The sequence below is a fragment of the Fukomys damarensis genome, unplaced genomic scaffold, assembly GCF_012274545.1.
Source record: "Fukomys damarensis isolate Sample0158 unplaced genomic scaffold, DMR_v1.0_HiC HiC_scaffold_16, whole genome shotgun sequence".
NCBI lineage: Eukaryota > Metazoa > Chordata > Mammalia > Rodentia > Bathyergidae > Fukomys > Fukomys damarensis.
In genome coordinates this window covers 19,886,230-19,913,891 of record NW_022900928.1, presented here as the reverse complement: position 1 = coordinate 19,913,891, position 27,662 = coordinate 19,886,230, and the positions used below count along the sequence as shown (strand labels likewise).

Here is a 27,662-nt window from a genome sequence, read left to right as displayed (position 1 = left end):
TGGATAAAGTTAGGGTCCTCTCAATCTAATCACTCTCCAAAAGCACACCAGCTAAGCCCTCCACACAACGAGCCTTCGGAGAACATTATATCCAAACTATAACATAGGTCTTCTCATCATTCTCCTTCAGAGCAGCCATTCTTCAGGGCCCACACTGGGCAGGAAGAAAGCAAGGGGTTCCATTCTAATTTTTTTTTTTCAGTACTAGAAATTGAACCAGAGCCTTCACACTGTGCTACAGCCACACACACACAGCCTTGTTAGAGTAAGTGGCTAAATTGCTCAGGCTCGCCTTCAACTTCTGATCCTCCTGCCTCACCCTCCCAGAGTCCTGGGATTACAAGCACCACCACACCCTGGTTTTGTTTTTGTTGTTTTGCTTTTTTGCACTAGTGAGGATCAAACCCAAGGCCTCAAGCATGCTAGGCAAGTGTTGTACCACTCTGAGCTTCATTCCTAGCCTTCATGCTAAATTCTGACAAGGACTATATCACGCTCACCTTTTTTCTGGTTTCAAAAATACATCTACTGCAGTAATTTTATGATCCCTTAAAGGTTACTGAAAGTGAATGAATGACCTTATTCCAACATTCTCTGTAATTTTTCTGGGCTGGGAGACGTTCATTCATTTACAAAAACTAAATGTTTCTGTACAGATACCTAAAGTTCAGTTTCAGGTTCTTTTACCAATTCATTTCTATCTTTCCCAATCTATACATAATTAACCTTGACAATGGGAGGAAAAAACTTAAGAGGCTATCTCACTCTTCAATTTATTTTTTTCAAATATGGTTATCTGCAATTTCATTTTTACAGCATCAAGTGAAATACACTTGTTCCAGAAATATTTAGCATAATAAAAGGGTTTTGTTAGGTTCTTCAAAATAAGTCCATGAAAATGTTAGAGAAAGCAATTAAGTTAATTATAACAAAATTCTCCTAAAACCAAACTAGCCAATTTATTATAAAATAAGCTAAAGAATTTTAATTTCCAGCATCAAAAAAAAAAAACTCAGAATATTATCACACATTTGCTGCCACAGAGAAAGAGATGTGCCAAGCCAAAAATTTTAGTTCAAGGTGAAAATTTTCTCACAATTCATCAACATATCAACCCATAAATATTTACTCAATGTGCAAAAACACTTAAGCAAAACAACTCACCTAAAAGCTCATATGATGTTCACACTCTCTCAATCAAGTCATAAAAATAAGTGGTAAGCATGGTGGTGAACCCCTGTAATCCCAACACTCAGGCGACTGAGACAGCAGGATTGCTGAGAGTTTGAGGCCAGTAGGGTACACAGTAAACTCATGCCCAGCCTAGATTACAGTGAGATCCTGTCTCAAAAATGAATGAATGAATGCATTCATGCAATGATATTTTCTCAACTTAGGCCCTATGAGATTTATAAAGATTGTATCTTTCCCATATTCAGCCATTTTGCTACATAACAGTATTCTATATTCAACTGATACATAGGTTTTTACTTAGTTCCTACCATACAAAAAAGCTCTGTGCAAATTTAAACTCAAATACTAGTTCCATGTTTTGTTGAGAGTTACGTAACTTGCTCATGGTCTCTGTAATAAATGTGTATTTGGCCTTTGGTTTCCCAAAGCATCTAAGTACCAAGAGTATCTTTTGTATGCTAATGAGATGACTAGTGACCAGGGCTATCAGACACCTTCAGGATAGAGACTAAAGACCAAAAAGACCAAGGATGACTCAAAAAATGAAACCTTCTACCCCCCCCAACACTTCAGACAAGGAAGAGATTTGAGACTGAGTTAATCAGCAACGAGAAATAAATGACTTCATCAATCAGCCTCACAGTAATGAAATACAAACACACATACACACCTCATCCAAGCAAGAAGAATGGAAGAGCTTCTGAGCTGTTGAGCACATTGAGGTGCTGCAGACCCGACAAAAAGGGTCTGGAGCTAGACACTGAGTTGTATCATTTATAATAAATGGATAATAGTACGTAAAGCATTTTCCTGGTTTCTGTGAACCTTTCTAGCAAATTATTGAACCTGAGGAAAGAGTTGTGAAAACCCCTGTTATATACAGCTGGTTGGTCAAAAGTAGGAAGGGCAACACCTGAGACTTCTGATTAGCACCTGAAGTGGAGAGAAGTTTTCTGGGACTGAGCCCTTAACCTGTAAGGGATGCATAAACTCTAGGTCATTAGTGTCAGAAATGAATGAAATTGTAGACACCCACTGATGCCCAGAGAGTTGGAGAATTGGTTAATGAAGGGGAACCACACACACATTAGGTGTCAGAAGTATCATATACAGAAACACTTAAAAAAGAGTCTCCCTTACATAAATGTGCTTCCTCCTCTACAGTGCAGAGATAACAATACCTACCTCATCAAGCCTATTGGAAGGAATGAGTAAATTAATATATGTAAAGCATATGGAACATATTTATATGGAGCACAAGATACTCTACAAATATTAACTCCTTTCCTCCCAAGTGGACTGCCACATGTGTAAGAGCTATCTCCAAATCTTTAGTTTCTAAAAACAAGACATGGAAACGTCCTGGAAGTTCCCAAATACTTCCCAAGAAGGAAGTCTCTACTGCATAAAATGGCAGCATACACTGCTTCACAGAATGTATCCCAAAATAAAGAGCATGGCAGCAAACAGCGCTATCCCCCAAACACTGATGTGTGTCTCAGACTACAGCTTATAAAGAACTACCCAGCATCCTCTTCTTCCCAATAGCATACAAGGAGGTTTAAAAGTCTGGATGCCAGTGGGCAAGGTTTCCCAAGCCTGTCCTCTAGCTACTAGGAAGGCTGAAATAGAAGGCTCAAAAGCTCAAGGTCAGCCTGGGTAACAACAACACTTTTTCTCAAAAATATAGTTTAGGGCCAGGGATTTAGCTCAGTGGTTCCGCCACCTGCCTTGCAAGCTCAAGGACCCAAGTTCGATCCAGGTACCAAAAAAAATCATAACAATACAATTTAAAGTCAGGCATGGTGGTACACTCCTGTAATCCTAGCACGCAGGAGACTAAGGAGGTAAGTTCACCAGGGGTTCTAGGCCAGTCCAGAATATATTCCGAGTTCAAGGCTCCAGCCTGAACTACATAGCAAGGTCCTGTCTCAAAAAATACAATTTAAAAAGGGATGAGGATGTAGTTCAGGGATAGGGACACTTAACTAGCATGTGCAAGGCCTTAAATTCAATCTCCAGCACCATAAAAAGAAAAGAGAATCTGAGTATATCTTATTAATTTACCTTCAATAACAGAAAAGTTTCCCTTGTTCATTAGGCCTTTTATAGTAATAAAGTTTTCTTTTACAGAGTTTTCTAACCATTAAAATTTTACAAATCAATGCTATATCAAACCACAAAGACTAGTATTTGTTAAACAAAATGTGCATTAAAAGCACTGTATTGGTCCTATCAAAGACTTCTTGTACTCCAAAGCCAGCTGTGAGCAATGGAAATGTGTCTCTTTCACTTTGTAGAACACCGAAAAATAGCCCCCCAAAAGCACAGAGGTGCTTTTTTAAAGCCAGGAGGATTACAAGCATAATATTTAAAAGAATTAGCTCTAGGAGCACATATTTAAATGTGAAGGGTAAAAAAAGCCTTTAGAAGAAAACAAAAAACATCATCATAACTCCACAACAGCAAATATATAAAATAAAACATACACCATAAAGAATTAATAGTACAATTTAACTTTTGTTCCTTAAAAGCCACCATTAAGAGAATGAAAAGAGAAAACATAGGATACAAGAAGATATCTGCAATACATATAACAAGACATGTCTAGAACATATAAAGAATGTAATTACATTAGTTAAAAAAATAGCAAAAAGACCTAGATACCAAAAAAAAAAAAAAAAGGCTACACACAAATATCTGATAACCTGGAGAAGTGCTTCATTGCATTAGTCATCCAGAACTTGCAAATTCAAATAATGTAATACCACCTCATAACCAGGGCAATAGGTAAAACATAAAGGAAGGAAAGTGTCAAGTGTTAGTGAGAACAGGGAGCAACATACACTCTGATATACTGCATGCAAGAGTGTAAACTGGCACAACCTCTATGGAAAACCATATAGTATCTGCTAACCCTGAACCTATTTATTACACCTATGACCCAGCAATTCTATCCTAACTACACCCCTAACAGACCAAAAAGCACATTCATACAAAATGTACCTAGGCAAATGTTCACAACATATCAATATTGTAATATTCAACATGCTGAAACTATTCATATTTCTACCAACTGTAGAACTGAGAGATAAACTGTGGTAAAGTCACACAGTGGAAAAACTACACAGCAATGAGAATCAACAATCTAAAAACTACACACAAAATGAATGATTCTCTCAAACATAATGTTGTGCAAAAGAATCCAGACACAAAAGAGCACACAGTATATGACTACAGTCATATAAAGTCTGTAACTATACTGTTAAGTCAGAATAGTGACTGGTAAGCGGGAAGGCAAATAGTGACTTTAGAATGCAGGCAACACAGGTGTATGCAGTTTGTAAAAATGCTATCATAGTGAACACTTTGATAGGCTCACTTTATGTATAGTTATTTCAATAGCTTTTTAATTTTTAAAAAAAAAGAATAAACTCTGTATTCTCACAGATCTAAATATAAATCCTAGTCTTTCTTCATATTAGCTGTGTAACCTTAGGCAAATTACCTAACTGTGCTGTACATCTATTGCCTCATCTATAAAATGGGAATAGAACTTCTTTATGATGCTGCTACCAAGCCCAAACAGGACAGTGTATATAGCGCATTATCCGATCAATGCTTCCCACTGATGTCAAAATTATACAGAAGTAATGAAAATTAAAATGTTAGTAATGATGAAATTTAGTGTACTAACTCATTTCATCCTGGGGGGTTGGGTACTGAGGACTGAACCTAGAGGTACTCTACCACTGAGATACATCTCCCACCCCCTTATACTTTATGTTGAGTCAGGGTCTCACTAAATTGCCCAGGCTGGCCTCCAACTTGCAATCCACTTGCCTCAGCCTCCCAGGTAGGCATGCATCACTGTGCCCAGTTTGTTTAATCTTTGCAACTCTATGAGACAGATTTTATCTCTATTTTTTTAACAAATAGTTTAATGAAAAACTGCAGTATACAATGGTCTGATTTCTACAAAAAGTCTTATTTACAAGTGAGCAGCCAAGGTGTTTCCTTTCATGAAATGTAAGTTTTATTATTTTTTTTAATTGAGTTTATTGGTACAATCTAGGTATACAATAGTTACATTCATCATTGGGATTCTGTACCTTTACATAATAGGTCTTGATTCTCATTTTGTCCCCTTGTCTCTGCCCTCCCTTCACCCCTCTTCCCCCCCCATTTACAAACACTTTATTTCCATTTTTTCAGTTTCTCATGTTTTTTTCCTCTCCCTTATTACCTTTCCCCCACACTTCCCACTTTCCCTACACCTTTAGCCCTTGACTTCCTATTTCACATTATTAATTATCTCATTAGGATCCTGTGTACTATTATAGTTTTCGTACCAAAGAAACTATTCGGTATTTCAGTTAAAGAAATCTCTGTGTGAACATTAAAAATAAGGAACCCTAAAATAAAACTGAAAAGGAAGGTAAAAGAGAAAAGGCAATGATGTAACATTAAAATAATCCTTAATTCTGGAGATGAAAATGGTCCCCGAACATATTTAAATTGCTTCTTGCTCTTATAGTTTTATCTTATTCTTTTTTTCATTATTTAGAGAATGCTTTATTAGTTTCTGTAATCAAACCCATGTAGATATGACCTTACATATTTAGTATGATGTGTTACCCCTGTACACATGGAAAAAAAAAATAAAAATAAATTAACATGAAATGTAAGTTTTAAATATTCATTCAATGCACATTCATTATGGTGCTACTATAATAAAGCGCCAGCCAGAGACCTACTCAGGACTCAGTGGAACAGGGGAGCGCTACTTTTAGTCATACTCAGAAAATCAAGTGTGTTTACTTGCTTGTTGAGTCTTTTCAGGTCTAATCTTTTCCGCTTTGGTGATTTAACTTCTCGGTGCTTCTCTTTTCCCCAAGGCTCATTGAGCTTGGCCTGTCTACCAGAATCTTCTGCCAGTATCTCTGTTGGTGATCACCAGAAAAGACCTCAAGTTTCCAGCCATGCTTCTTTTTAATCTCGGTGTGCCCATTCATTACTGCTTGGGCTGCCTCTGGGGTTTTAAATCTAGTATGACATTCTGTGTCTCCCTCTAGCAGATCAACATGTGTAACTTCTGAGATTGCTGCCAGCGTATCCTGGACTTGCTTCCGGCCAGGTAGAGGTTCTGGGCTAGTGGTATGCACAATGACTCCACTCATAAACTGGGTCCTGGCGGGTTAACCTTCTCCTGAGGGTGACACTCTGGACCACTGGCTCCTTCTTTTTTCACTGCGGTCTTAACTAGGTTCTCCACGATCAGTTTCCATTTCTGATTCTGATTTTATTTGAGATACTGTCTTTTTTAAAGAAGCCATGCTGGGCTGGGCGTGGTGGCGCACGCCTGTAATCCCAGCACTCGGGAGGCTGAGGCAGGAGGATCGCTGTGAGTTCGAGACCAGCCTGGGCTACATAGTGAGTGAGTTCCAGGTCAGTCTCAACTACATAGTGAGACCCTGTCTCAAAAAATAAAAATAAAAAATAAATAAAAATAAGAAGCCATGCTGCCTTTTTGCAGTGCCAAATAATCTTTTTTCAAATTCATCCATTAGTTCTTGGATAAGACATGCAAGGGCATAACTTCTTTTCCCATTTTATGTCTCCATGTTTCTGGGGTATTTTTTGTGTTTCCTTTGGTTTTTAATAAAGAACCTTCTTTTATGTCTCCAGTGTCCCTTTCCTCTTCTGCAGAAAATTCTAAATCTCTGTTTTCTTTGAAAACTTCAGAAGCCTCTTTTTTAACCTTTTCCTGAGCCGTTTTCTTGATATTTGATTTGGGAGCCAGGCTTTCAGCATCTGCAGAGCTGCGCCGCTTCCTCTTACCAAGTCTGCCTTCAGATAAGCTGGACATCTCGGCTCTGTCCCATTTTTTTCTTTTTCTTGATGTGCTGCTTTTAGGGTTCTCCACTTTCCATTTCAAACCCCTCAGATGTTGTCCTAGATGTCTTCACTTTACAGACGCTCCTGTTGCTGTGTCCATACTTACCTCTTTTTTCTGGATACTGTCTTCTTTCTTCTTCTTTTCTTCAGCTACTGTTAGGACTGGGATGGGCTTTTTTTTCTACTGTCTTGGGAAATATGCCAGGTTTTCTTGGTGCTTCTTCTGGTGGGCTGTTAAGAAACTCAATAGCTTTCACTGCTTGTTCTTTTGTTTCAAATTCAACAAAGGTAAGCCCCTTCGGATCTCCAGTAGACTTATAATGTGGTATACTTATATAAACAACATTGCCACATTTCCCAAATACTCTCTCAATCCAGCTGTGATTCACATTTTTAGGAAGTAATTCCACATACACGGTGCGCTCATCCTCATCCTTTGGTCTTTCACCGAGAGGCTTTCTCCTGATTCTGGTACCTTCCAAGTCCAACTCAACAACAACTGAGCTTTTCAATGCTCTGGCTATTAACTTCCCATCACTAGTCAACTTTTTCATTTTGTTAAAAGACACCAGAAGGGAGGGCCAGGGATTTGGCTCAGTAATTCTGCTGCCTGCCTCGCAAGCGCAAGGACCCGAGTTTGATCCCCGGTACCAAAAAAAAAAAAAGACACCAGAAGGGAGATGTCAACATATCCATCTCTAGATTTCTCTACCTGTTCTCGAAGAAATCTGTCCTTGTGAAGATTTGCATCCCCAAACCAGAAGGCCACTTGCTTAGCAATATCCGCAAGCACCTGTGTAACTCTAGAGCACTTCTTCTTTTCTACTTCCTTCTTTTCACTGCTTTCTTCCATGGTTTGATTTCCACCTTCAGCTTCCATTCTCCTCTCAGCTTCCATAGTACAGGGTCAGAGGCTTGTGTCCTTCAGCTCTTTCCGTCTCTCGATCCTAGAGTCAAGGTTATTTCATGTCATATGCCAAGCAACTTCCATTCACTCATGTGCTTCTATTTTAAAGACTAAGAAACTGAAACGCGAAGATAGAATGATCAATTACTCACACAATTAGTAAAAAGAGGAGGTGGGTTTGAAACCCATGACAAATGTGACCACTAGCTGCACTACTATATCCTTTATCATCATAGTAGGAACATCAACTTTAAAGGGGGAGAGGACTTCTTTGTCAGTTTCCACAGATTCACACTGTATCATGGGAAAAGCAGTCACGTAAGAGTTAAGGAACTCCAATTTAAGTTATCAGCTCTGGTATTAAGCATCCATGAAAACTTAGACAAGTCACTCAGAACCCTCCCAGCCACACTTTCTTCTTCTGTAAAATAAACTCTATAAAAATAAATCTTAGAAATTCTAACCTTTCTTCTCATCTGTGAAGCCTATTTGGCTATTTTAAAAGAATATGTCACAGGGGCCAGAGATTTAACTCAGTGGCATTGCACCTGCTTTGCAAGCGCAAGGTCCTGAGTTTGATCCCCAGTACCAAAAGAAAAGAATATGTCACAAATTTCACGCTTAGAAATGATGATGACTGCTGATGGTAATAAAAATAGTACAGTGCCTGTCTGACTTTTTCCAACCTGGGGCTACTAATAAGGTACTTTTTCAAATAGCAATATTCTACCTAGAAGTTTGATTTTTGTCTGAGATAATATAAGCTTCTGTCAAAAATGTTACCCTAAGTCATTTTTGTCTATCCTTAAAATCCTGTGGCATCTCTGAATATCCATTATAGTACAATGGACCCTTTATTCAATTTGTTTTCAAGGGCTGATTGTAACTCAAGTTGGTCAAGTGAAGGCTCAGGCTCCTCTACACAGCCTTCAAAATATCTCTCCTGTACAATTTTAAGCCATAATTTGTTCCAGGCAGATCTCAGTATCCTTAGAGAGACACTGGCCCAAGATTTCTCAATTAAATCCACATGGGAAAGGATGTTACAATGTTCCTTCCAGAACTCTTTAAGGGTTAAATCTGTATCTGAGACCATCTGGAAGCACAAGCAGCTGGCATCTGGGTAACAACTCAAGGCTTTGTTCATAAGTTAAAACTAAAATTCTGGTCATAACCAAAGTTGTTCGTATGTTAGGCCAGTCATAACTACTATAACAGTAAAAACACTACTAGGATTGGGCTCGTCCTTGGCCATTCTTCCTAGACTCTCCCTTTTACTCCTCTCCACCTCTTACTCACAACTTATGAAATTTAAGACCTGACCTTTTAGCCTTTTTGCAGTATGTTAATTGGTAGCACCAAAAAATATCTATCTACATCCTAAACCTCAGGACCAGAGAATGTTAACTTGTTTAGGAAAATAACCATACAAACTGTTACAGTTTAGATCTAAAATGTCTCCCAAAATTCTTATGTATGTGGAAGGTGACTGTATCACAGAGGTACTATACTCACCAGTAGATTCATCCACTGATGAGCTCATAGCTGAGTGTGCTATTAGGAGGTGAGGCCTGACTGGAATAGGCAGGTCACTTGGGGGTGTGACCTAGAAATATATATCTTCTTTCCCCAATCCTCCAATCGGGGTGGAGAACCTTTTCCTCCACTATGACTCACAGCCTTGGAGCTGTCAATCACAAAGAAAAACTATAATACAAAATAAACCTACCCTACTTGAAATTACAGATGTTGGCTACTGTATCTCAGCAAAGGCAAAGTAACTAGGACACAAAATTAAGAGTTGTAAAATGAGATCACATTGGATTAGCCTGGTGGACTTAAAATCCAACATCAAGAATCTCTACAAGATGAGCGTGGTGGCGCACGCCTGTAATCCCAGCACTAGAGGCTGAGGCAGGAGGCTGAAGCAGGAGGATTGCTGTGAGTTCCAGACCAACCTGGGCTACACAGTGAGTTCCAGGGCAGTCTGAGCTACATAGTGAAACCCTGTCTCAAAAAACCAAAAACCAAAACAAAACAAAAAAAGAATCTCTACAAGATAGAAACATAGAGAACACAAACACAAAGGTAAAGAGTATGTTAAGACAGAATCAGAAATTAAAGCAACATGGACAGAGGCCAAGGAATGGCAAAAGCCACCAGAAGCTTGAAGAGGTAGGGAATTATTCTCCCCAATGGCCACTGAGGGACTGTGACCTGCTGGCAGAACTTCTGGCCTCTAAAACAGTGAGAAAAAAAATTACTGTTCAGCTCTAAGCCACCTAGTTTTTGGTAATTTGATGCAGCAGCGCATAGCAAACTAACCTATCCTTCAAACAATATTACCCTCCCTGCTTCCACAGTAAATTCATCAGCTTTCCTAAACAAGACAGATCTATATTACCCTTAAAAAGCACCCCAACACTACCTTCTCTGATGCCTCTTCCACTCAAAAAAAAGCCTAAATGAACAAAAATAAATTATAACAAGCATATACAGATAATCCATAATAAAAATATAAAGGAATAATGAAAAGCTTTTTTAAAAGCTATCTTAAAAGTGAAATCCTGTCTCAAAAAACAAATATATATGTGTGTGTGTCTGTGTGTATATACACACACACATAGTCAAAAAATGTAGAGTGAAGTACAATTATACCAAAACATGTAAAATAACAAGTGTTAGAGAGGATGTGGAAAGAGTGGAAACATGAACATGATATATTGCAACTCAGAATGTGAACTGATGCAGCTCCTGAAGAAAATACCTTTAAGATGTGCTACGTACATGAACCAACTCCTCACAATGAAGGTAATCATCATGAACTCAAACTACATACTAAGGAAAAAAAAATTTAAACAACTTGGGAGGGCCAAGGATGTAGCCCAGCAGCACAGTGCCTGCCTGGCAAGTCCTGAGTTCAATTCCCAGCACCAAAAAAAAAAAAAAACCAACTTGGGAGTTCCATAAAAGGTTAAAGAATTTAGACTTCTGGAAAGATGGCTGAGTCATAAACAGCAGAGAAACAGCCTCTTCAAAATTTGGTGTCCAGATGCTGGACTATAGCAATATGAGGAAAAAAAGGAGGAGGGAAGTGGGTCCCCAGGGCCCAGCAAGGATCTGAAGTGGAAAGAAGTCCATGGGAAGTGAAGACAAAGACCTCGACACAGAAATAAAGAGGTGGCAAGTGGCACTTTCTCCTTCAGCCCTGACTCAATGGGCAACTCAAACCTGCAGACACGTGGTCACTGCTGGCAACACTTCAGAGGCCTCCACAGAAAAACGCACCAGTGGAACATAGCAGTGGACACAGCAAACTGCAATGGCTGGTGAATTATTCAGGTTCAGACATTCCTCAGAAGAGGGCAACTGGCCAGTAGCCATCTTGGAAAGGGGCCAACTAAACTTGGAACTCAGAGCAGCTGCAAGCTGGCTCTATCTAGCAGTTCCCAGGGTCAGGGCAAGGTAGAACCAAGTTCAGGCCAGCAAGAGGCACACAGAGTGTTGCAGGCTGAACAAATCAGGATCCAGCCCCACACCAGAAACCAACCTGAATTTCAGTGGAACTAAACATTCAGGCTTGCTGGCATTATCTACTACCCTACAACAAATCTACAGCTGGCTGGCTGGGATTAATCAACACAGGTCCGGGCTCTGTCGGCCCACTCTGTCTACCAGTGATAGTAGACACATGCCCTGAAGTAACTTTTTTTCATTTTTTTGTTGTTTATTTTGTTTTGCTTTTTCTTGATTATTTGTTCTTGTTTTTATGAATGTTAACAATGTTTCTAGTTTTGTTGTTCTGTTCATTTATGTCTTCCTTCTCCTTCCCTCCTGTCTTCTTTACCAGTTTCCCAAAGTTCATGTAATCTTCCCTTTGTCCTCCAGCCTTGCTTATCTCTTCCTCCTCTTCTATTTGTTTTTTCTCCCTAACCTCTATTTTGTTTGTTTGTTTGTTTGTTTTTGAGACAGGGTCTCAACTATGTAGTTGAGACTGACCTAGAACTCACTGTGTACTCCAGGCTGGTCTCAAACTCACAGTGATCCTCCTGCCTCAGCTTCCAGAGTGAGGGGATTATAGGTGTGAGCTACCACGCCCAGCCCCTCCCTAATCTCTTAAATTTTCTCCATTGAAGGTAAAATCACCATATTGAGAGTATTTACTTCATAAACACACCGAAATTAAACAACACCCTCCTGCACAATCAATAGGTCACAGATGAAATCAGAGAAGAAATTAAGACAATTTCTACAATTAAACAATAATGCCAATACAATATATCAGAATTTATGAGATGCAATGAAACCAGTCTTAAAGGGAAATTTATAGCAGTGAATTCCCATATCAGGAAAACAGAACAAGCTCAAATGACTAACCTAATGTTGAACCTCAAACTTCTAGAAAAAGAGCAAGTCAAGCCCAAAGCTTGTACAAGGGAGAAAATTATAAAGATCAAAGCAGAAATTAATGCAATGAAGACTAAGAAAATAATACAAGGATTAGTGAATCAAAGAGTTGGTTCTTTCAAAGATTAAATAAAATCGGTAAACCCTTAGCCAGCTTTATCAAAAAAAGAAAAGACCCTTGGGCCAGGAATTCAGCTCAGTAGTTCTGCCCAAGCACAAGGACCCAATCCCCATACCAAAAAAAAAAAAAAAAGAAAGAAAGAAAAGAGCCAATCCATGCAATTAAGAATGAAAAGGGTAAAAGACAACAAATCCTGCAGAAATCCAGATCATCGATATTTACTTCAAGAACCTGTATTCAAGTAAGATAGAAAACACCGAAGAAACAGGCAGATTTCTAGACACATATGAATTACCAAAGCTGAATCAAGAAGATATAAAAATTCTAAATAAACTAATATTAATCGATGAAAATGATGTAATTAGAAACCTACCAATAAAGAAAAGCTCAGAGTCTGATGGATTCATTGCTGAATTTTACACGAAGTTTAGAAAAGACCTAATGCCACTACTTTTTCTTTCATTAAAGAGATTCCATCTCATTCCAGAAAGAATGGTTGTTATCAAGTTATCAACCATTAACAAATGCTGGTATGGATATGGGGAAAAGAGGAACCTTTCCCCACTGTTGGTGGGAGTGTGGACTGGTACAACCATTATGGAAATCAGTATGGAGATTCTTCAAAAAACTAAAACCAGAGGTTCCATTTGACTCAGCTATTTGCTTTCTTGGTATCTTCCCAGAAGAATTAAAAGCATCATACCACAGTGATATATGCAAACCCATGTTCACAGCAGCAGAGTCTGTAATAGCCAAATCTTGGAAACAGCCCAAATGCCGATCAACCGATGAATGTATAAAGAATATGTGGTCTTTCTATACAATGGAGTACTACTCTGCCACAAAGAATGATGACCTTGAAATGGTTCTAGGTAAATGAATGCACCTTGAGACTATAATCTTAGTGAAATAAATCAAACACACACATTTAAATACTACATTGCTGCTGGGTGTGGTGGTACACGCCTGCAATCCCAGCATTTGGGAGGCTGAGGCAGGAGAATCACTGCAAGTTCAAGACCAGCCTGGGCTACATAGTAAGTTCCAGGGCAGTATGAACTACATAGTGAGACCTTGCCTCCAAACAAAACAAAACAAAAATAGAGTCATGCTTTTTATAAATAAATACATACATACATACAGCATTGTTTCTCTGGTCTGAGAAACCAAGAGTGGAAATAAGGACAAAAACATATAATTGGGAAATGGGAAGAAAATGTTCAAATGGGAAGGGGAGGGGGGATGGAAAAAGGAAGAAACAAGAAAAAGTAAAATAGAAGGCAAAATGGAAACAAAGCTTTTGTATATAGGGAGAGGGCTTGAGGGGGGAATGGGAAAAAATAGGCGGGATATATCATGTACAGGTGCAAATTCTCTTCAATAAGTTTATCATTATGGGGGTTTTTTTGGTTTTGGTTTTTGTTTTTTTGTTTGTTTTTTTGTTTTTGGTACTGGAGATCAAACTCGGGTCCTTGCACTTGGGAAGCAGGTGGCAGAACTACTGAGGCAAATCCCCAGCCCAAGTTTATCATTATGTATGCCTAAAATGTACCAATACATTTGTTTTAAATGTATATACTTCATATATACCTGTATACACTTTGTATATATTTGTATAAAATCCAGTTTTAGCAACTAATACCATAGAATGATTCCCATAAGTCTATAAAAATAAATATGTAGATACTTTAAAAAGTATGCCAACCTGGGCATGGTGGTACATGCTTGTAATCTCAGCACTCAGGAGGCTGAGGCAGAAAGATTGCCATGAGTTTGAGGCCAGCTTGGGCTACACAGTGAGTTCAAGGTCAGCCTGAACTACATAGCAAGACCACATCTCAAAAGAAAAAAAAAGTATTCCAAATGGCCATAAGAAAGACCTTTGTATTGATGTAAGATATTCTCTTAGGAAATTATCTGTAAATACAGAACATGTCACAATGTGAAATAGACTCTATCTGTTCGAACTATAATCAATGAAATTTGAGACTACCGTGATGAAACTGTAAAACACTTGTGAGTGAACATCAAGTGAAAAAAGTTAAAACAAAATTTTACATTTTACATTATCTAATGAATACACCCATACACAATAAAACTGAAATTGATCTGGGTAATGGTTACACGCATATATACATACATAAAAATATATTAAGCTATACATTTAGGGTCTATGAAGAGTGGTGGCACATGCCACTTCCAACTTTGGGCTTAGCCTGGGAATTCAACAACTTGGTGAGATCCTATATCAAAAGAAAAGAAAAGAAAAAGAGCTGCAGATACAGCACAATGTGAAGGCCCATTACCACCACCAAAAAAAAACGTACAAGTACAACTTTTGTTGCTATGCAGTCCTAACATTCTTGATCACATTTACCCCGCTTAACTTTTGTCATAGCCTTTTTTAGCTCTTAAGACAGTACTATATAAGTTATTACCTTATGTTTAATTTTTTAGCACCTGGCTTCTAGTAAAATAGAAGATTAACAAAGAGAGTTTCATTCATTGACACATCTCAAGTACCTCAAATAGCTACAAGGAAATAATTGAAACTCAGGAATACCTGAATGGGGGAATGAAAAAACAACAAAAATAATTTTGTGGTCTTCTGGATAATCACAGCCTATAATACAACTCTAAATAATAAACATGCTTTTTTTTTTTTTTGGTAGTACTGGGAATTGAATATAGGCCCTTCGTACTGAGCTACATCACATCCACAGCATTTTTTAATTTTTTCTTTTATCTTTTTATTTTGAGATATGATCTCCTAACTAAATTACTAAGTTACCCAGGTTGGCCTTAAACTTGAAATCCTCCTGCCTTAGCCTTCCAGAGTGCTGGGATTACAGCCAGCATCACCAAGCCCAGCTTCTAAATTATAACCATACTTTCATTATGTTACTTATCATCACATTAGAGTTATTGGTTTATATTCCTAACCTCAGAAAACTATAAGCTCCTCAAGGGCAGGACTGTGTCACACACATCTTTAAAAATAAGTTGGTCTTTCAATACAAGGTACATGGTAGAGGACTTCAGACAAGGAGAACAAATTTCCAATTTTTATTTTTTGATCTTGGGATTGTTATTTAAATTCTCAGCACTTTAGTTTCCTAATCTGCAGCATGGGGATTCTGCCATCTGGTATGTGGCACTGAACTGTACTCAATAAACAATAGCTGTTAGCTGGATATAGTGGTGCATTCCTGTAACCCCAGCACTAGGGAGGCTGAGGCAGGAAGACTGCCAAGAGTTAAAGGCCAGCCTATGCTACACAGCAAGTTCAAGGCCAGCCTAGACTACATAGCCAGCCAATGTCTCAAAACACAAATAGCAGGGCTCACTTCACCAGCACATATACAAAAATTGGAACGATACAGAGAAGTTTAGCATGGCCCCTGCACAAGGATGACATGGAAATTGGTGAAGCGTTCCTATTAAGGGGGAGGGGGGCTGGAGATTTAGCTCAGTGGTTTTGCCACCTGCCTTACAAGCACAGGGGCCTGAGTTCGATCCCCAATACCAATAAAAAAATGTTTTAAAATAGTAGTTGTGATAGTAATGGGTGGATTGCTGCTCTAATCTCACTTTCTTGCCTCCTTATATCCCACAGGGGACTTGTAACCAAACAATCACCTGAGGTTAGCACAAAAGTGGGTAGGAAAAAAGCTATCTGGTTTTTATGGCAATCAAGTCAATAACCTTGGCCTTATTAAATGCACCAAACTTATAACCAAATGAATAAAGGAGCAAGTGAGCTAGATCAGCAGACCAACAACCCCCCACAAAACACTAACACTCTTCTAGTAGACAAAGTTACACATGCACCATCTTCCATGTAATAGAAACAAAGGAGAAAGAATGTGAGAAAATGCGGAACAGGTAAAATATTACATCAAGTATTAGGGAGAAAAAGACTTAAATACTATGTGGACATAACCTCAGAGTTCAACAAAACTGGATGTCAGATTAGCACATAATATCATCAGATATTTGTTGTATTTCTGCTATTGTTTAGAATCTCTTCAAAATTCAGGTATTGCCAATGTGACAGAATTAAGAAGTGGGACCCTTATGAGGTAGTCAAGCCCTGAAGCCAGTCTTATTAATGGAATTAAGGCTCTTTCTAGTAGAGGTTTCACTTGGCACTTAGCTTGCCCTCTGCCTCTGCCACATGAGGACACAAAACCGCCAACCTCCAGGATGGTGACAAATAAAAGTTCTGTTTTGGGTTGTTTGTTTGTTTGTTTGTTTGTTTGAGACAGGGTCTTGCTATGTGGTCCAGGCTGGCCTCAAACTCACCATTAGTTCCTGAGTCAACTCCGTGAGTGCAGGACTTATAGGTGTACACCACCACACTCAGAAAGTTCTGCTCAACATTAAATTACCCTGTCTGTGACATGAGTTTAAAACTCTATAATATTTTATTTTTTATTTATTTTTGTTTTTGTTTTTGTTTTTTTAGACAGGGTCTCACTATGTAGTTGAGACTGGCCTAGAACTCACTATGTAGTCCAGGCTGGTCTCAAACTCACAGCAATCCTCCTGCCTCAGCCTCCCGAGTGCTGGGATTACAGGCGTGTGCCACCACGCCCAGCTGTTTTATATTTTTATAGTGACCCATTGCTTTATAATGGCCCATGGCTTTATAATCAAGAAAAAAGAATTAATGGTCATTATCAAATGAAGACTGGGAAAAACAAGAAGAGACATTTAACTTATCCAAAATAAAATATCTGGTTTTCTTCAACAACAGTGTAGCCCCAATTTAATCCCTATTACTAAAACACTACTGGAGGCCCATGTTTCAAAAGTGCAAACATAAGAAAAGAAACTGGTATTAGAGATGACACCTCCAATCTTTGTTTCCATTTGTGTTTTGTTTTATTTTTGGTACCGGGGATGGAACTCAGGACCTTGCGCTTGCCAGGCAGGCAGCAGCAGCACTGGGCTAAATCCCCAGGCCCGACACCTCCAATCTTGTGTGAAGAACCAAATCCTTCAATATTCCCAGAAAGTAATTCTAATACATTACAACAAAAATACATATGACTTACTATAAAGTAACTGGGTTCATCTACAATTAATACATCATGGCCTATGATTATTATCTCTAAATCATTTTCCACCCCGTCTTCATTCCTTTTTTTTTGAAACAGGGTATCACAATGCAGTTAAGGGTGTCCTTGAATTCACTATGCAACCCAGGCTGGCCTCAAACTTGGGTGATCCTCCTGCCTTGGCCCCCCAAGTGCTGGGATTACAGGCACACACCACCATGCCTGGCTTCATTCCCTTAATAATCCTAAAAGTTTATTGGTTGCTTCCCATAACCTTTCATCGCAAATAATAAGTCACAGCCAGACCCCAACCTACAATCACAGAAAATGCAACTAAAGACTAGCTGGAAGGATTTCTGAGGTTAGAAGATACAAATCTTTTTATCGTCTTCTTCAAAAAACAACAGACTTCAGGTAAAAAGCATGAAACATCCTGCAAACACCACATGTGAGACAAAAGGGTGTGCTTCTTAGAGGCAAAATCCCTCTACTGTATTTGGTCTAAGAAAAATATTTCCAGAACTGATAAACAGTGGGGAGAGAGGTAAAACCAAGTAGTCTTAACCACAATTCAGAAAACAAGGCGTGTACTCCTCTGCTGACACATCTCCTCTACTGAAATATGGGTTGGGGACTGAACCACAAAGAGGCCACACTCCACATCACACAATGCCACATCATGGAACCTCTGAGAGGCAATAAATAAGCCACTGCTCTAGTTTCCCCCAAATAAGTAAAAAAAATTTTTTCTCAATTAAAAAAAGTGACTGTTGGAGGCTGATTCAAAAGGATCACAAGTTCAAGCCCAGCCTGAGCAACTTATTAAATTGCTAAGACACTGCTCCAAATTAAAAAAGGGCTGGGGGTGGGGGGTATAGCTCAGTGCAAAGGTCCTGACTTCTATCATTAGTACCAGAAGGAAAAAAAAAATCATCCTGTAATTCCAGGTACTTGGGAGGCTGAGACAGGAGGACCACAAATTTGGGGCCAACCTGGGCAACTTAATGAGACCTTGTCTCAAAATAAAATTAAAAGAGCTAGGGATTGCAGGGTGTGGTGGTGCATGCCTATAATCTCAGCACTCTGGAGGCTGAGGCAGAAGGATCACTGGGAGTTCAAGGTCAGCCCAGGCTACCTAGCAAAACCTTGTCTCAAAAAAGTCAAGAGAAAAAAAAAAGAATTAGGAATGTAGATCTGTGGAACAGCTCCTGCCTACTGTGTGCAAGATCCTGGGTTCAATCCTCAGTACTGCAAAAACAATGCCAAACCTCATCAATAGTACAGCAGCAGAGAAAAGACTTGTATTCTAACAGTTCTTTCTAACTCGCTGGGTGACACCAAGCAGAACATTTTATTTCATGTGGATCTGAAAAAATTAAAGTTTAAAAGTACATTGCAAAACTATAAGGTCACTTACAAATATTAATCATCATCTGTCAAAAATGGTGACTGGGACTATCTCTGATTCCTAGCTCTGGCATCTTTTGATTCAGTAACTAGTGCACACTCTTGGTTTTGCCAACTGGGAATAGTTTGGAAATCAGAGAATCCCACACTCACAGAGGAATGAGGCTGAATGACAGGAATTTCCAAGACTTCCTCACTGCTTAGCCCTCTCAGCATTCCATGAAAACATTTTCTTTTCTTTCCTTCCGTTTTTTGTTTTTTTTTTTGATGGTACATACTAGGGGATGAACACAGGCAGCACTGAGCTACCATATTACCCAGAACATGAGGCCTAACTGGAAAATAAGCCCTAGTATTTTTAGGATGCTCATAATATAAACCTTACTCCAAAAATACACCTCAGTTAAGATCATAAGCCAGATGGACACATTTAGTACATCTGTTGCAATACATGACAGAAGTACTGAATTATAAAATAGTATTAATATATAATTAAATATAATTATTGGCATTAATACTTAAAATAATAATATAAATTATAATAAGTATTTGTAAATACCCACGTGGGCACCTCTGGATGAGAGGTAACTGCCTCTGTAAACAGATGAACTCAAGACTTATTGCCAAGTGACCAAAAGAAGTAGATACAACGCACAAATAACATGCATACTTGAGAATGAACAGATATGGTTATGTCTAATATGAATCTACATAATTCACTATCTTCTGCATTGTAACAGATGTACTTAATGCACTCTTGTGAAATTAAAGAAATATATTTTCTGAATATTGGTGCCTGCAATTTTTCATCACTTTTGTGCGGACCTTCCCTCTTGTCATCATTTTTATTATACCATTCCTGTCTTGTAAGTCTTCAGTTAACACTTGATTTAAATGGAAACTTTGTGAAGCCTGGTCTGCAAGAGGTCGTGACTTGGGCGAACAATTCATGGGATAAAATCACTGATGCTGTGTGCCAATGAATTATGTGCAGCCACATGGACAAAAACTGTTCACTTAAGGACAGCACTACTGCTGGACATGAGAGATTGGGGCCAGTGGTTCTACAGGAAATGCATCGCAAGAAATTCTGAGTAGAATTTGGGGTTTGGAGAGTTATGACAATGCTCCAGAAGATGACACAACTATATCTGAATTACGTATACACTGTTGTACTTGAATATAGGTTGTTATACATGAAAAAATAAGACATACTCTGAAAACAAGCCCTACTGCATCTCTGAAGCAAAACCTAACAGAATATATGGTCTTATTTTTCAGGAAATATAGTACATCCCCAGCCGCGTGCCCCCACCCCCGTTTTTGAGCCAGGGACCTGTTGTGTAATCCAGGCTGGCTTACAATTCACTGTGTAGCCAAGGCTAACCTCAAACTCCTGGCAATCCTCCTGATTTAGCTTCCCGAGTGCTTGGATTACTTACAGGCATGCATGTGCCACCATGCCTGGTTTGACCTATTTTTTTAACCACATTAATGAGCAACAACAAAAAGATTAACCTTCCACAGGAAGCTATGATAGATTCCATGGATGAAACCAAGCAAATTTCCTAAGCAAATATTCTAAGTGTAATATTTGAGAAATGTAATGGGCCCAACTATACCTGCTGTCATCTTATTTCTGGAGTTATATCTGATCCCCTGGGAACTTACTGAACACTCTGCAATCTGGCATATATTCTCTTTCCGTTATGACAGGACCCTGCCACTCACATATTCAGCCTGTAGTTCTAAATATTCCCAAACTAAAATCAACAGAACATCTACAACATAAGCATATGACTATTATCTGCCTCACTTAATAACTTTTAAAATATAAATCTAAAATCTGCCAATGATAACCTGGGTTTAATCAATGAATTTACCCACCCCACCCCCATCTCCTATGTCATGTCAAGCAGAAACTTACAACAAAGTATACTTGCTAACATGAACCAGGTTTCTGAAAGACCTCTAAAACTACAAGACAGTAAATCCAATCCAGGGACAGCAGGAACTGCGTGAGAACTGAGCCAAGCCCAAGTATACCTTCTACCAGTCTTCACTGAAAAACATAAACTAAAAAAAAACTAGCTTATAAAAGGATATAGACCTGGAAAAGGGTGTTGCCAAAGGAGGCCTTGGGCAAAGAATACTTTATTTTTAACCTAGGAAGGAAGGAAGGGCTGAGCAGAATCAAAGAGAATTTTGTTTAAGCACCAAACACTGTGACTCCTTAGAAGAAAGCAGAATCCTAACGTCATTAAAGTAAAATCTACTTATTTTCAACACGATCTTCTCTACATGATGGAGAAAAATAGGGTTATTATGTTCTAGAAATATAAATTATCTCCAAATAAATTCAGCATGTGTTTTAAACAGCTTTGGGTGGCTCTGTAATTATTTCCTGTGGGTTGGTCTCTTTTCCTGACTTCTACCTTACTAAAGAAAACACATGACCTGACATAGAATCTCCCCCTCCCACAGCAGCCTTGACTAAAGCAAGCCATCAGGATTTGAGTGTTGCTACAACTAGTAATCTGGGCTTCACATCAGACATATCCTTATAAAATAAACACGAAAGAATCTTCCCAGCAACCAAACTGGCAGACAAAGATAAAAATTAAGTTTAATTCATACTGATTCCCAGTTTGAAACTGTCTCATTAAATTTTTTTTTTCTGTGCTAGAGATCAAATCAAGTCATGTACCCAGCCCCTTCATCAAAATTTTAGAGCCTCTTCATCTCTATAAAATGAGGGGGAAACATTTATTTCTTTTAAATAAGATATTTAGGGATCTCAGATATAAAATCAAAACTACAAGATACCCCATCACATACACTAGGATAGCTATAATAAAAAAAATAAATATTGGTGAGGATATGGACACTGCTGGCAGAAATGTAAACTGATACAGCTCTTTAAAAAAAAGAGACTAGCAGGTACTCAGTCCCTCAAAAGAATAAACACAGTTGCCATAAGACTCAGAAATTTCATTCCAAGAGAAATGAAAATATACCCACAAAAAATGTACACAAATATATATAGCAGCATTATTCATAATAATCAAAAAATGGGGAAAAATGTCCATTAACTAATGTATAAATAAAATGTGGCCACCAGACACAGTGGCACACACCTGTAATCCCTAAACTTAGGAGGCTGAAGGAGGATCACAAATTCAAGGTCAGCCCCGGCTCCATAGTGAGTTCAAGGCCAGCCTAAACTACATAGCACGACCCTGTCTCAAAATCAATGATAAATTAATTAAGCAAATAGATAATTTTTTTAAATGTAGTACATTTCGTCAGGCATAGTGACACACTTGCAACCCAGCACTCAAGGAGAATGAGACAGGAATATTCCAATTCAACCCCAGCCTGGGCAATTTAGCAAATTACCAAGACTCCCATGTCAAAATAGAGTTAAAGAGGAAGAAGCAGGTAGTGCAAAGGCCCTGGATTCAATTCCCAGTACCACAAAAAAAAAAAAAAAAAAAAAGTGGTACATTCATTCATACCACCTATAAAAAGGAATGATACACTGCTATAGGCTAAACATGGATGACCCCTGGAAACCTTATGCTAGGAAGGCAGTGAGATTATATATTTAAGAGTTCAAGGCCAATCTGAACTACTTAGAGGGGGAGGGGGGAGGGAGAGAGGGAGACAGGGAGAGAGGGAGAGAAGAAGGGAGAGAGGGAGGGAGGGAGGGAGGGAGGGACACACAAAGGAATTTAGCTTTGCAAGTGCAGGGACCGGAGTTCGATCCCGGGACCAAAAAAAAAACAACAGAAAGAGAGAGTGTGAGATGATATAGTATATATTATATGACTTTACTTGTATGTCATGTCCAAAACAAGCAAATCTACACAGATTGAAAGTTAGACTAATAAGTTGCCCAGGGCTGGGAGGTATGAGTTTAAGAGAAAATGGAAAATACTAAGATGTATTTGGGAGTAAAGTAATAAATATGTTCTAAAATTGATTGTAGTGGTTAACTGTACCACTTTGAACATATTAACAATCACTGAACTATATGCTCTACATAAGGTAAATTATATTTCCATAAACTGTCATATGTATACAGGACTCTGACACTCATACATTCAGCCTGAGATTCTAAATATTCTCAAACTAAAATCAACAGAGAATATCTAGAACGTAAGCATACAACTATTTTCTACCTCACTTAATAAGTTTTAAGATATAAATCTAAAACTCTGTCAATGATAATTTGGGTTTAATCAATGAATTCCACAAGAAGCCACCAGCTGTCATATATAAACAGCCAGTGTAAGGCCGGGGATTTAGCTCAGTGGTTCTGCTGCCTGCCTCACAAGTGAAAGGTCCCGAGTTTGATTATTGGTACCAAAAAAAAAAAAAAAAAGCCAGTGAATCTGGCTAAAAAGATGTATGGGGCAGGATGTGGTGGTGCACACCTGTAAACCCAACTACTTAGGAGACTGAGGCAGGAGGATCACAGGTTCAAGGCCAACCTGGGCAACTTATAAGACTGTCTAAAATAAAATGGTCTGGAGATGATATGATTTGGGGGCAGAGCATATGCCCAGCAAGCATGAGGCCCTGGGTTCAATCTCTGTACTAGAGTAAGAAATAAAAGGGGGGGAGGGAAAGGGAGGGGAGGACAGGGGAGGGAGAGAGAGAAAGAAAACAAATAGGTCACAAGCATTCTGCAACATAACTCTCAGATAGAGAAAAGATAAACTGACACAGGAATCCAAATCAAGATAAACCCTTCTCCTGCAGTCACCTGTTTGTGACCACGTGAAGAAACAAGGAAAATGAAGATCCCCCAGAACACTTACATATCAAACAGCAGAAAGGACAGGACTCTACTATGATCTGCCTCCCTATTTAGGATGAACCAACAATAATGGAAAACATAAATTGCAAGCAGTTTTTCCTGTCTGGTTTATCTAAAAGGCACAAGCTAAATAAATAAATGGCACGAGCAGATACCATTTGCTGAAGTTTGCTAATATTTGTGCTTCATAGATTACCCTCCTCTCCTTCAAACCTAAAGTACTTCTTCAACTAATCAGAAAAGAAAATTAATTTTCACACCTTCCTTAGTCTCTCACACATCAAAGAACTACATGACTTACTTAATATGCTTGAGACTTTGAAAAAGAGGAAGAGGTGACAGCAGGAGACACCTACAAAAATCCAAAGATCTGAGTGTATGCAGCATTGTAAACTCCATACTTTATTGGTGAAAACAAAGTAGGATAAATCCCAATCCTTCTCCACAAAACCAGAAGAAACAATGAACATCTTTATGGGGTTTTTTTGTTCTTGTTGTTTCTTTCTTTCTTTTTTGTTTTATGAGACAGTCTCACTAATAGCCCATGTTGGGCTCAAACTCACAGCAATCCTCCTGCGTCAGCCTCCCAAGCACTAGGATTACAGGCCTGCACCACCATGCTCTGCTGAAGACCTTTGATTTGCTTCTACTAGGTACACTTTTTGAGAGTTCAAAAGTTACTTGAGGTACATAATTCAGTACCTCCTCAGTACCTCCCCCTAAAAACCTGAGTGCAATTCACAACTTCCTGTAGTTTCACTCACTGTGACATTATTAGTTTAGAAGCGAGAAGGCAGGGCTAAGGAGAGAAAATACACCCCGGAGAGTCTCAATATGGGCTGCACATAGCTGTTTGTATTCTGTTTTGTTTTACTCAAAGACTCTCTCTGGGTAGTCTAGATTCCCCTATCAACCCACCAGAATGAAATTAAGGGGAAAAATATCCTTCAATCAGTGTCTATTCTGTCTAAAGTCATCTAGTGGATAAATGGTCTTGGCAGTCCTCTACCTCAACCACATTTAAACAGACAGAAAATCTGCTTTACACATTTATAAATAAAACTCATCCTCCTTTACTCTCTGAATAAACTTGCACAAGGATATCTGTAAAGCCAGATAATTAATAGTTGTTAAAAAAAAGAGTAACAGTTCTCTTTTAAGGAAAACACTTTTTGAGGTTCTACTTGATGCTTTTTATTTTTCTCCCTGGCAGGGTTATTTAACTTGCCCTCAGCCACAGAGATAGTCAAGAGTAGAGCAGTAATGTTTAACCCTAAAACCCAGGCTCTCACTAACAGTAACTTCATGCTGTCATTCCTGTTTATCATCTGTCAATCATCCTGTTTATTTTCTAGAACTCATACAATTTAACAGACACTCAGAAGCACAACATCAAAATAACTGGTTTATTCCATCTCTAAATTTCATTATGAATCACTGTTGTGTTTGAGGGTGTTGTTTTTTGTTTGCTGTTGTTGTTGTTGTTGTTTTGGTTTGGTTTGGGTGAGGTTTTATGAGACAGGGTCTTGTTATGTAGTTCAGACTGAACTAAGTAACCCAGGCTGAACTCAAACTCCTGACAATCCTCCCGACTCAGCCTCCGAGTGCTGGGATTACAGGTGTGCTGCCACATCCAATCCCTGAATCACTGTGTTATTTTTAACCTTTCTCAATGTGTTAATGTTTTCTAAAGCCTTCCAGCTGGGACAATGAAATAGTTACATGTCAAGAGAGGAGCAATGGGCTGGGCATGTAGCTCAGTAGTAAAGCGTGTTCCATGTGCAAGGTTCTAGGTTCATCCAGCACTGCAAAGGGGGAGGGAGCTGGACAGACTTAAGCAACAAATTAGCAGGATGTAGGTCCTACACACTTCCTGGGCCTCATTTTCCTCTGAGTTCCATTCCAACACTAATGCCTTGAACTGAATTCCAACTACATCATTCCAAATCACAAATTTAATACATATGAAACAGATGATCGACATCTGTATTATAAGTTTCTTTTTTTGTTTTGTTTTTTTGTGGTACTGAGGATGGAACCCAGGGCCTTCTTACTGAGCTACAGCCCAACCCTTTTTTTATTTGAAGACAAGGTCTAAATTATCTAGACTGGGCTCAAACTTGCACTCCTCCCACCTCAGCCTCAGGAATGCTAGCCCAGCAGTATTATAAGAATTTGAAAGCCAGGCGGGGCATGGTGGTGCAGGCCTATAATCCCAGCACTCAGGAGGCTGAGGCAGGAGGATCGCTGTGAGTCTGAGACCAGCCTGGGCTACACAGTGAGTTCCAGGTCAGTCTCAACTACATAGTGAGACCTGTCTCAAAAAAAATAAAGGGGCGGGGGGAGATTTAGCTCAGCAGTTCAGTAGCCTGCCTTCCAAGTCCAAGGACCCAAATTCAATCTCGAGTACCAAAAAAAAAAAAAAAGAAAGAAAGAATTTGAAGATCTAGCTAACTGCTGTGATGTATACCTGTAATCAATCTCTGCATTTGGGAAGCTAAAGCAGGAAGATAGCCATGAGTTCGAGGCCAGCCGGGACTACATAATGAGTCCAAAGGCCAGCCTGAATGACATAGTAAGGTCCTGTCTCAAAAAAGAAAAAAAAATTTTGAAAACCTCAAACAGTAAACTTACTAAAGCACCCCAACAAATGGTCTACTACCAATTACATTACTGCTTCATGATTTTTCTCCACCTGCTATCAATTTGAGGAAATAACCTATTTTCTTTACCTTGATAAAGCATCAATTTATCCCTTTTTTGGCGGGGGGGGGGAATAACCAAGTTACTAAATTGCCCAGGATGGACTTAAAATTTGTGATTGCCCTACCTCAGCCTCCCAGAGTTCTGGGATTACAGGTGTGCACCACCAAACCTGGCTTGTATTTTTAAAAAAGACAACCCACTTTTGTCATCTGAAGTATGCATCTAATTTTTCTCTTAAGAAAGGGGGTGTGGAGGGGGGATTCTGGAAATTTTCCGGTGACTAAAAAGAAAAAAAATTGTCCTTTCATATATAAAGTAAGATTAGTCAACAGGATAATCACTTTCTAAAAAAGAAACTTTAAAATGAACAGTAACCACATGACAGAAGAGTAGAAAGGAGTTTTCCTGATCAAATGAGGATGACATAACTTTAAAGTATACCACAACAAACCTCCACCCCTTGAAATCTTGTAAGTGGACACTCCAGACAAAAACTTTTCCAAACTGCCCCAACTCAAAGGCTTCGACGATAGTATATTGGAATTTGGGGGCAGGGGGTATTTTATCATTCTGAAACCCTTCTGCAGTGAGTGTTAAATCTGGTCAGGGACCCATCCTAACATCCCCACTCGCGCTTGTAAAGACATGAGAGGCATCACAACACATCCCAGCCTCCCCAACTAGGATGCTGCCCTTTTCTTCGCAAATGAACCTGGCCTGATACAGGACACAAATAACTTTCCAGAAAAAACAAGCCCTTTCTAGGGCCACGGGAGTTCCCATCCTTGACGTCGTCCAAGTTCACTCTATGCCTTCATTCCTGTCCCATGGAGGACAGAGCTGCAGTCGGTAGGAAAACCCCAGGGCCCAGAGGATGGGCTGGGTTCTAACGGTTTTGAGGAACTGGCCTCCCAGGATCTTGGGGCGAGGCCAAATGAACTCACCAAGTTTTTGTTTTGCTTTTTAAAGTCTGGGCGGAACTTACTTTCACTAGGACGTAAGATGCCTCCTTCTCTCCCAAACGACTGTTGCAGGACAAGCTTTCCTCTATTATATCAAGTCACTGGAGCTCCGCGGGGCTGAGCGCGCACAACCCTCCTTCCCCTTCGCGGCGGCCACCGACGCGCCACAGCA

The 27,662-nt window shown here is 39.1% G+C and overlaps 1 protein-coding gene, 1 non-coding gene and 1 pseudogene across 2 annotated transcripts in view; 1 reads left to right on the top strand and 2 right to left on the bottom strand.

Annotated features, from left to right (window-relative positions):
- Dennd5a (DENN domain containing 5A) overlaps window positions 1-27,580 on the bottom strand; it is a gene marked incomplete at its 5' end in the record, with an annotated part of 93,359 nt that extends 65,779 nt beyond the window's left edge. Inside the window, one exon of the mRNA XM_010615382.1 lies at window positions 27,514-27,580. Within this exon, the coding sequence (XP_010613684.1) occupies window positions 27,514-27,580 (67 nt within the window). The remainder of the gene's footprint in view (window positions 1-27,513) is intronic.
- LOC109117777 lies at window positions 5,850-8,098 on the bottom strand (annotated as a pseudogene).
- LOC117286419 lies at window positions 15,867-15,973 on the top strand. The gene has a single exon (XR_004517591.1). It is a non-coding gene; the product is annotated as a U6 spliceosomal RNA (small nuclear RNA).
- Window positions 27,581-27,662: the final 82 nt, after the last annotated feature.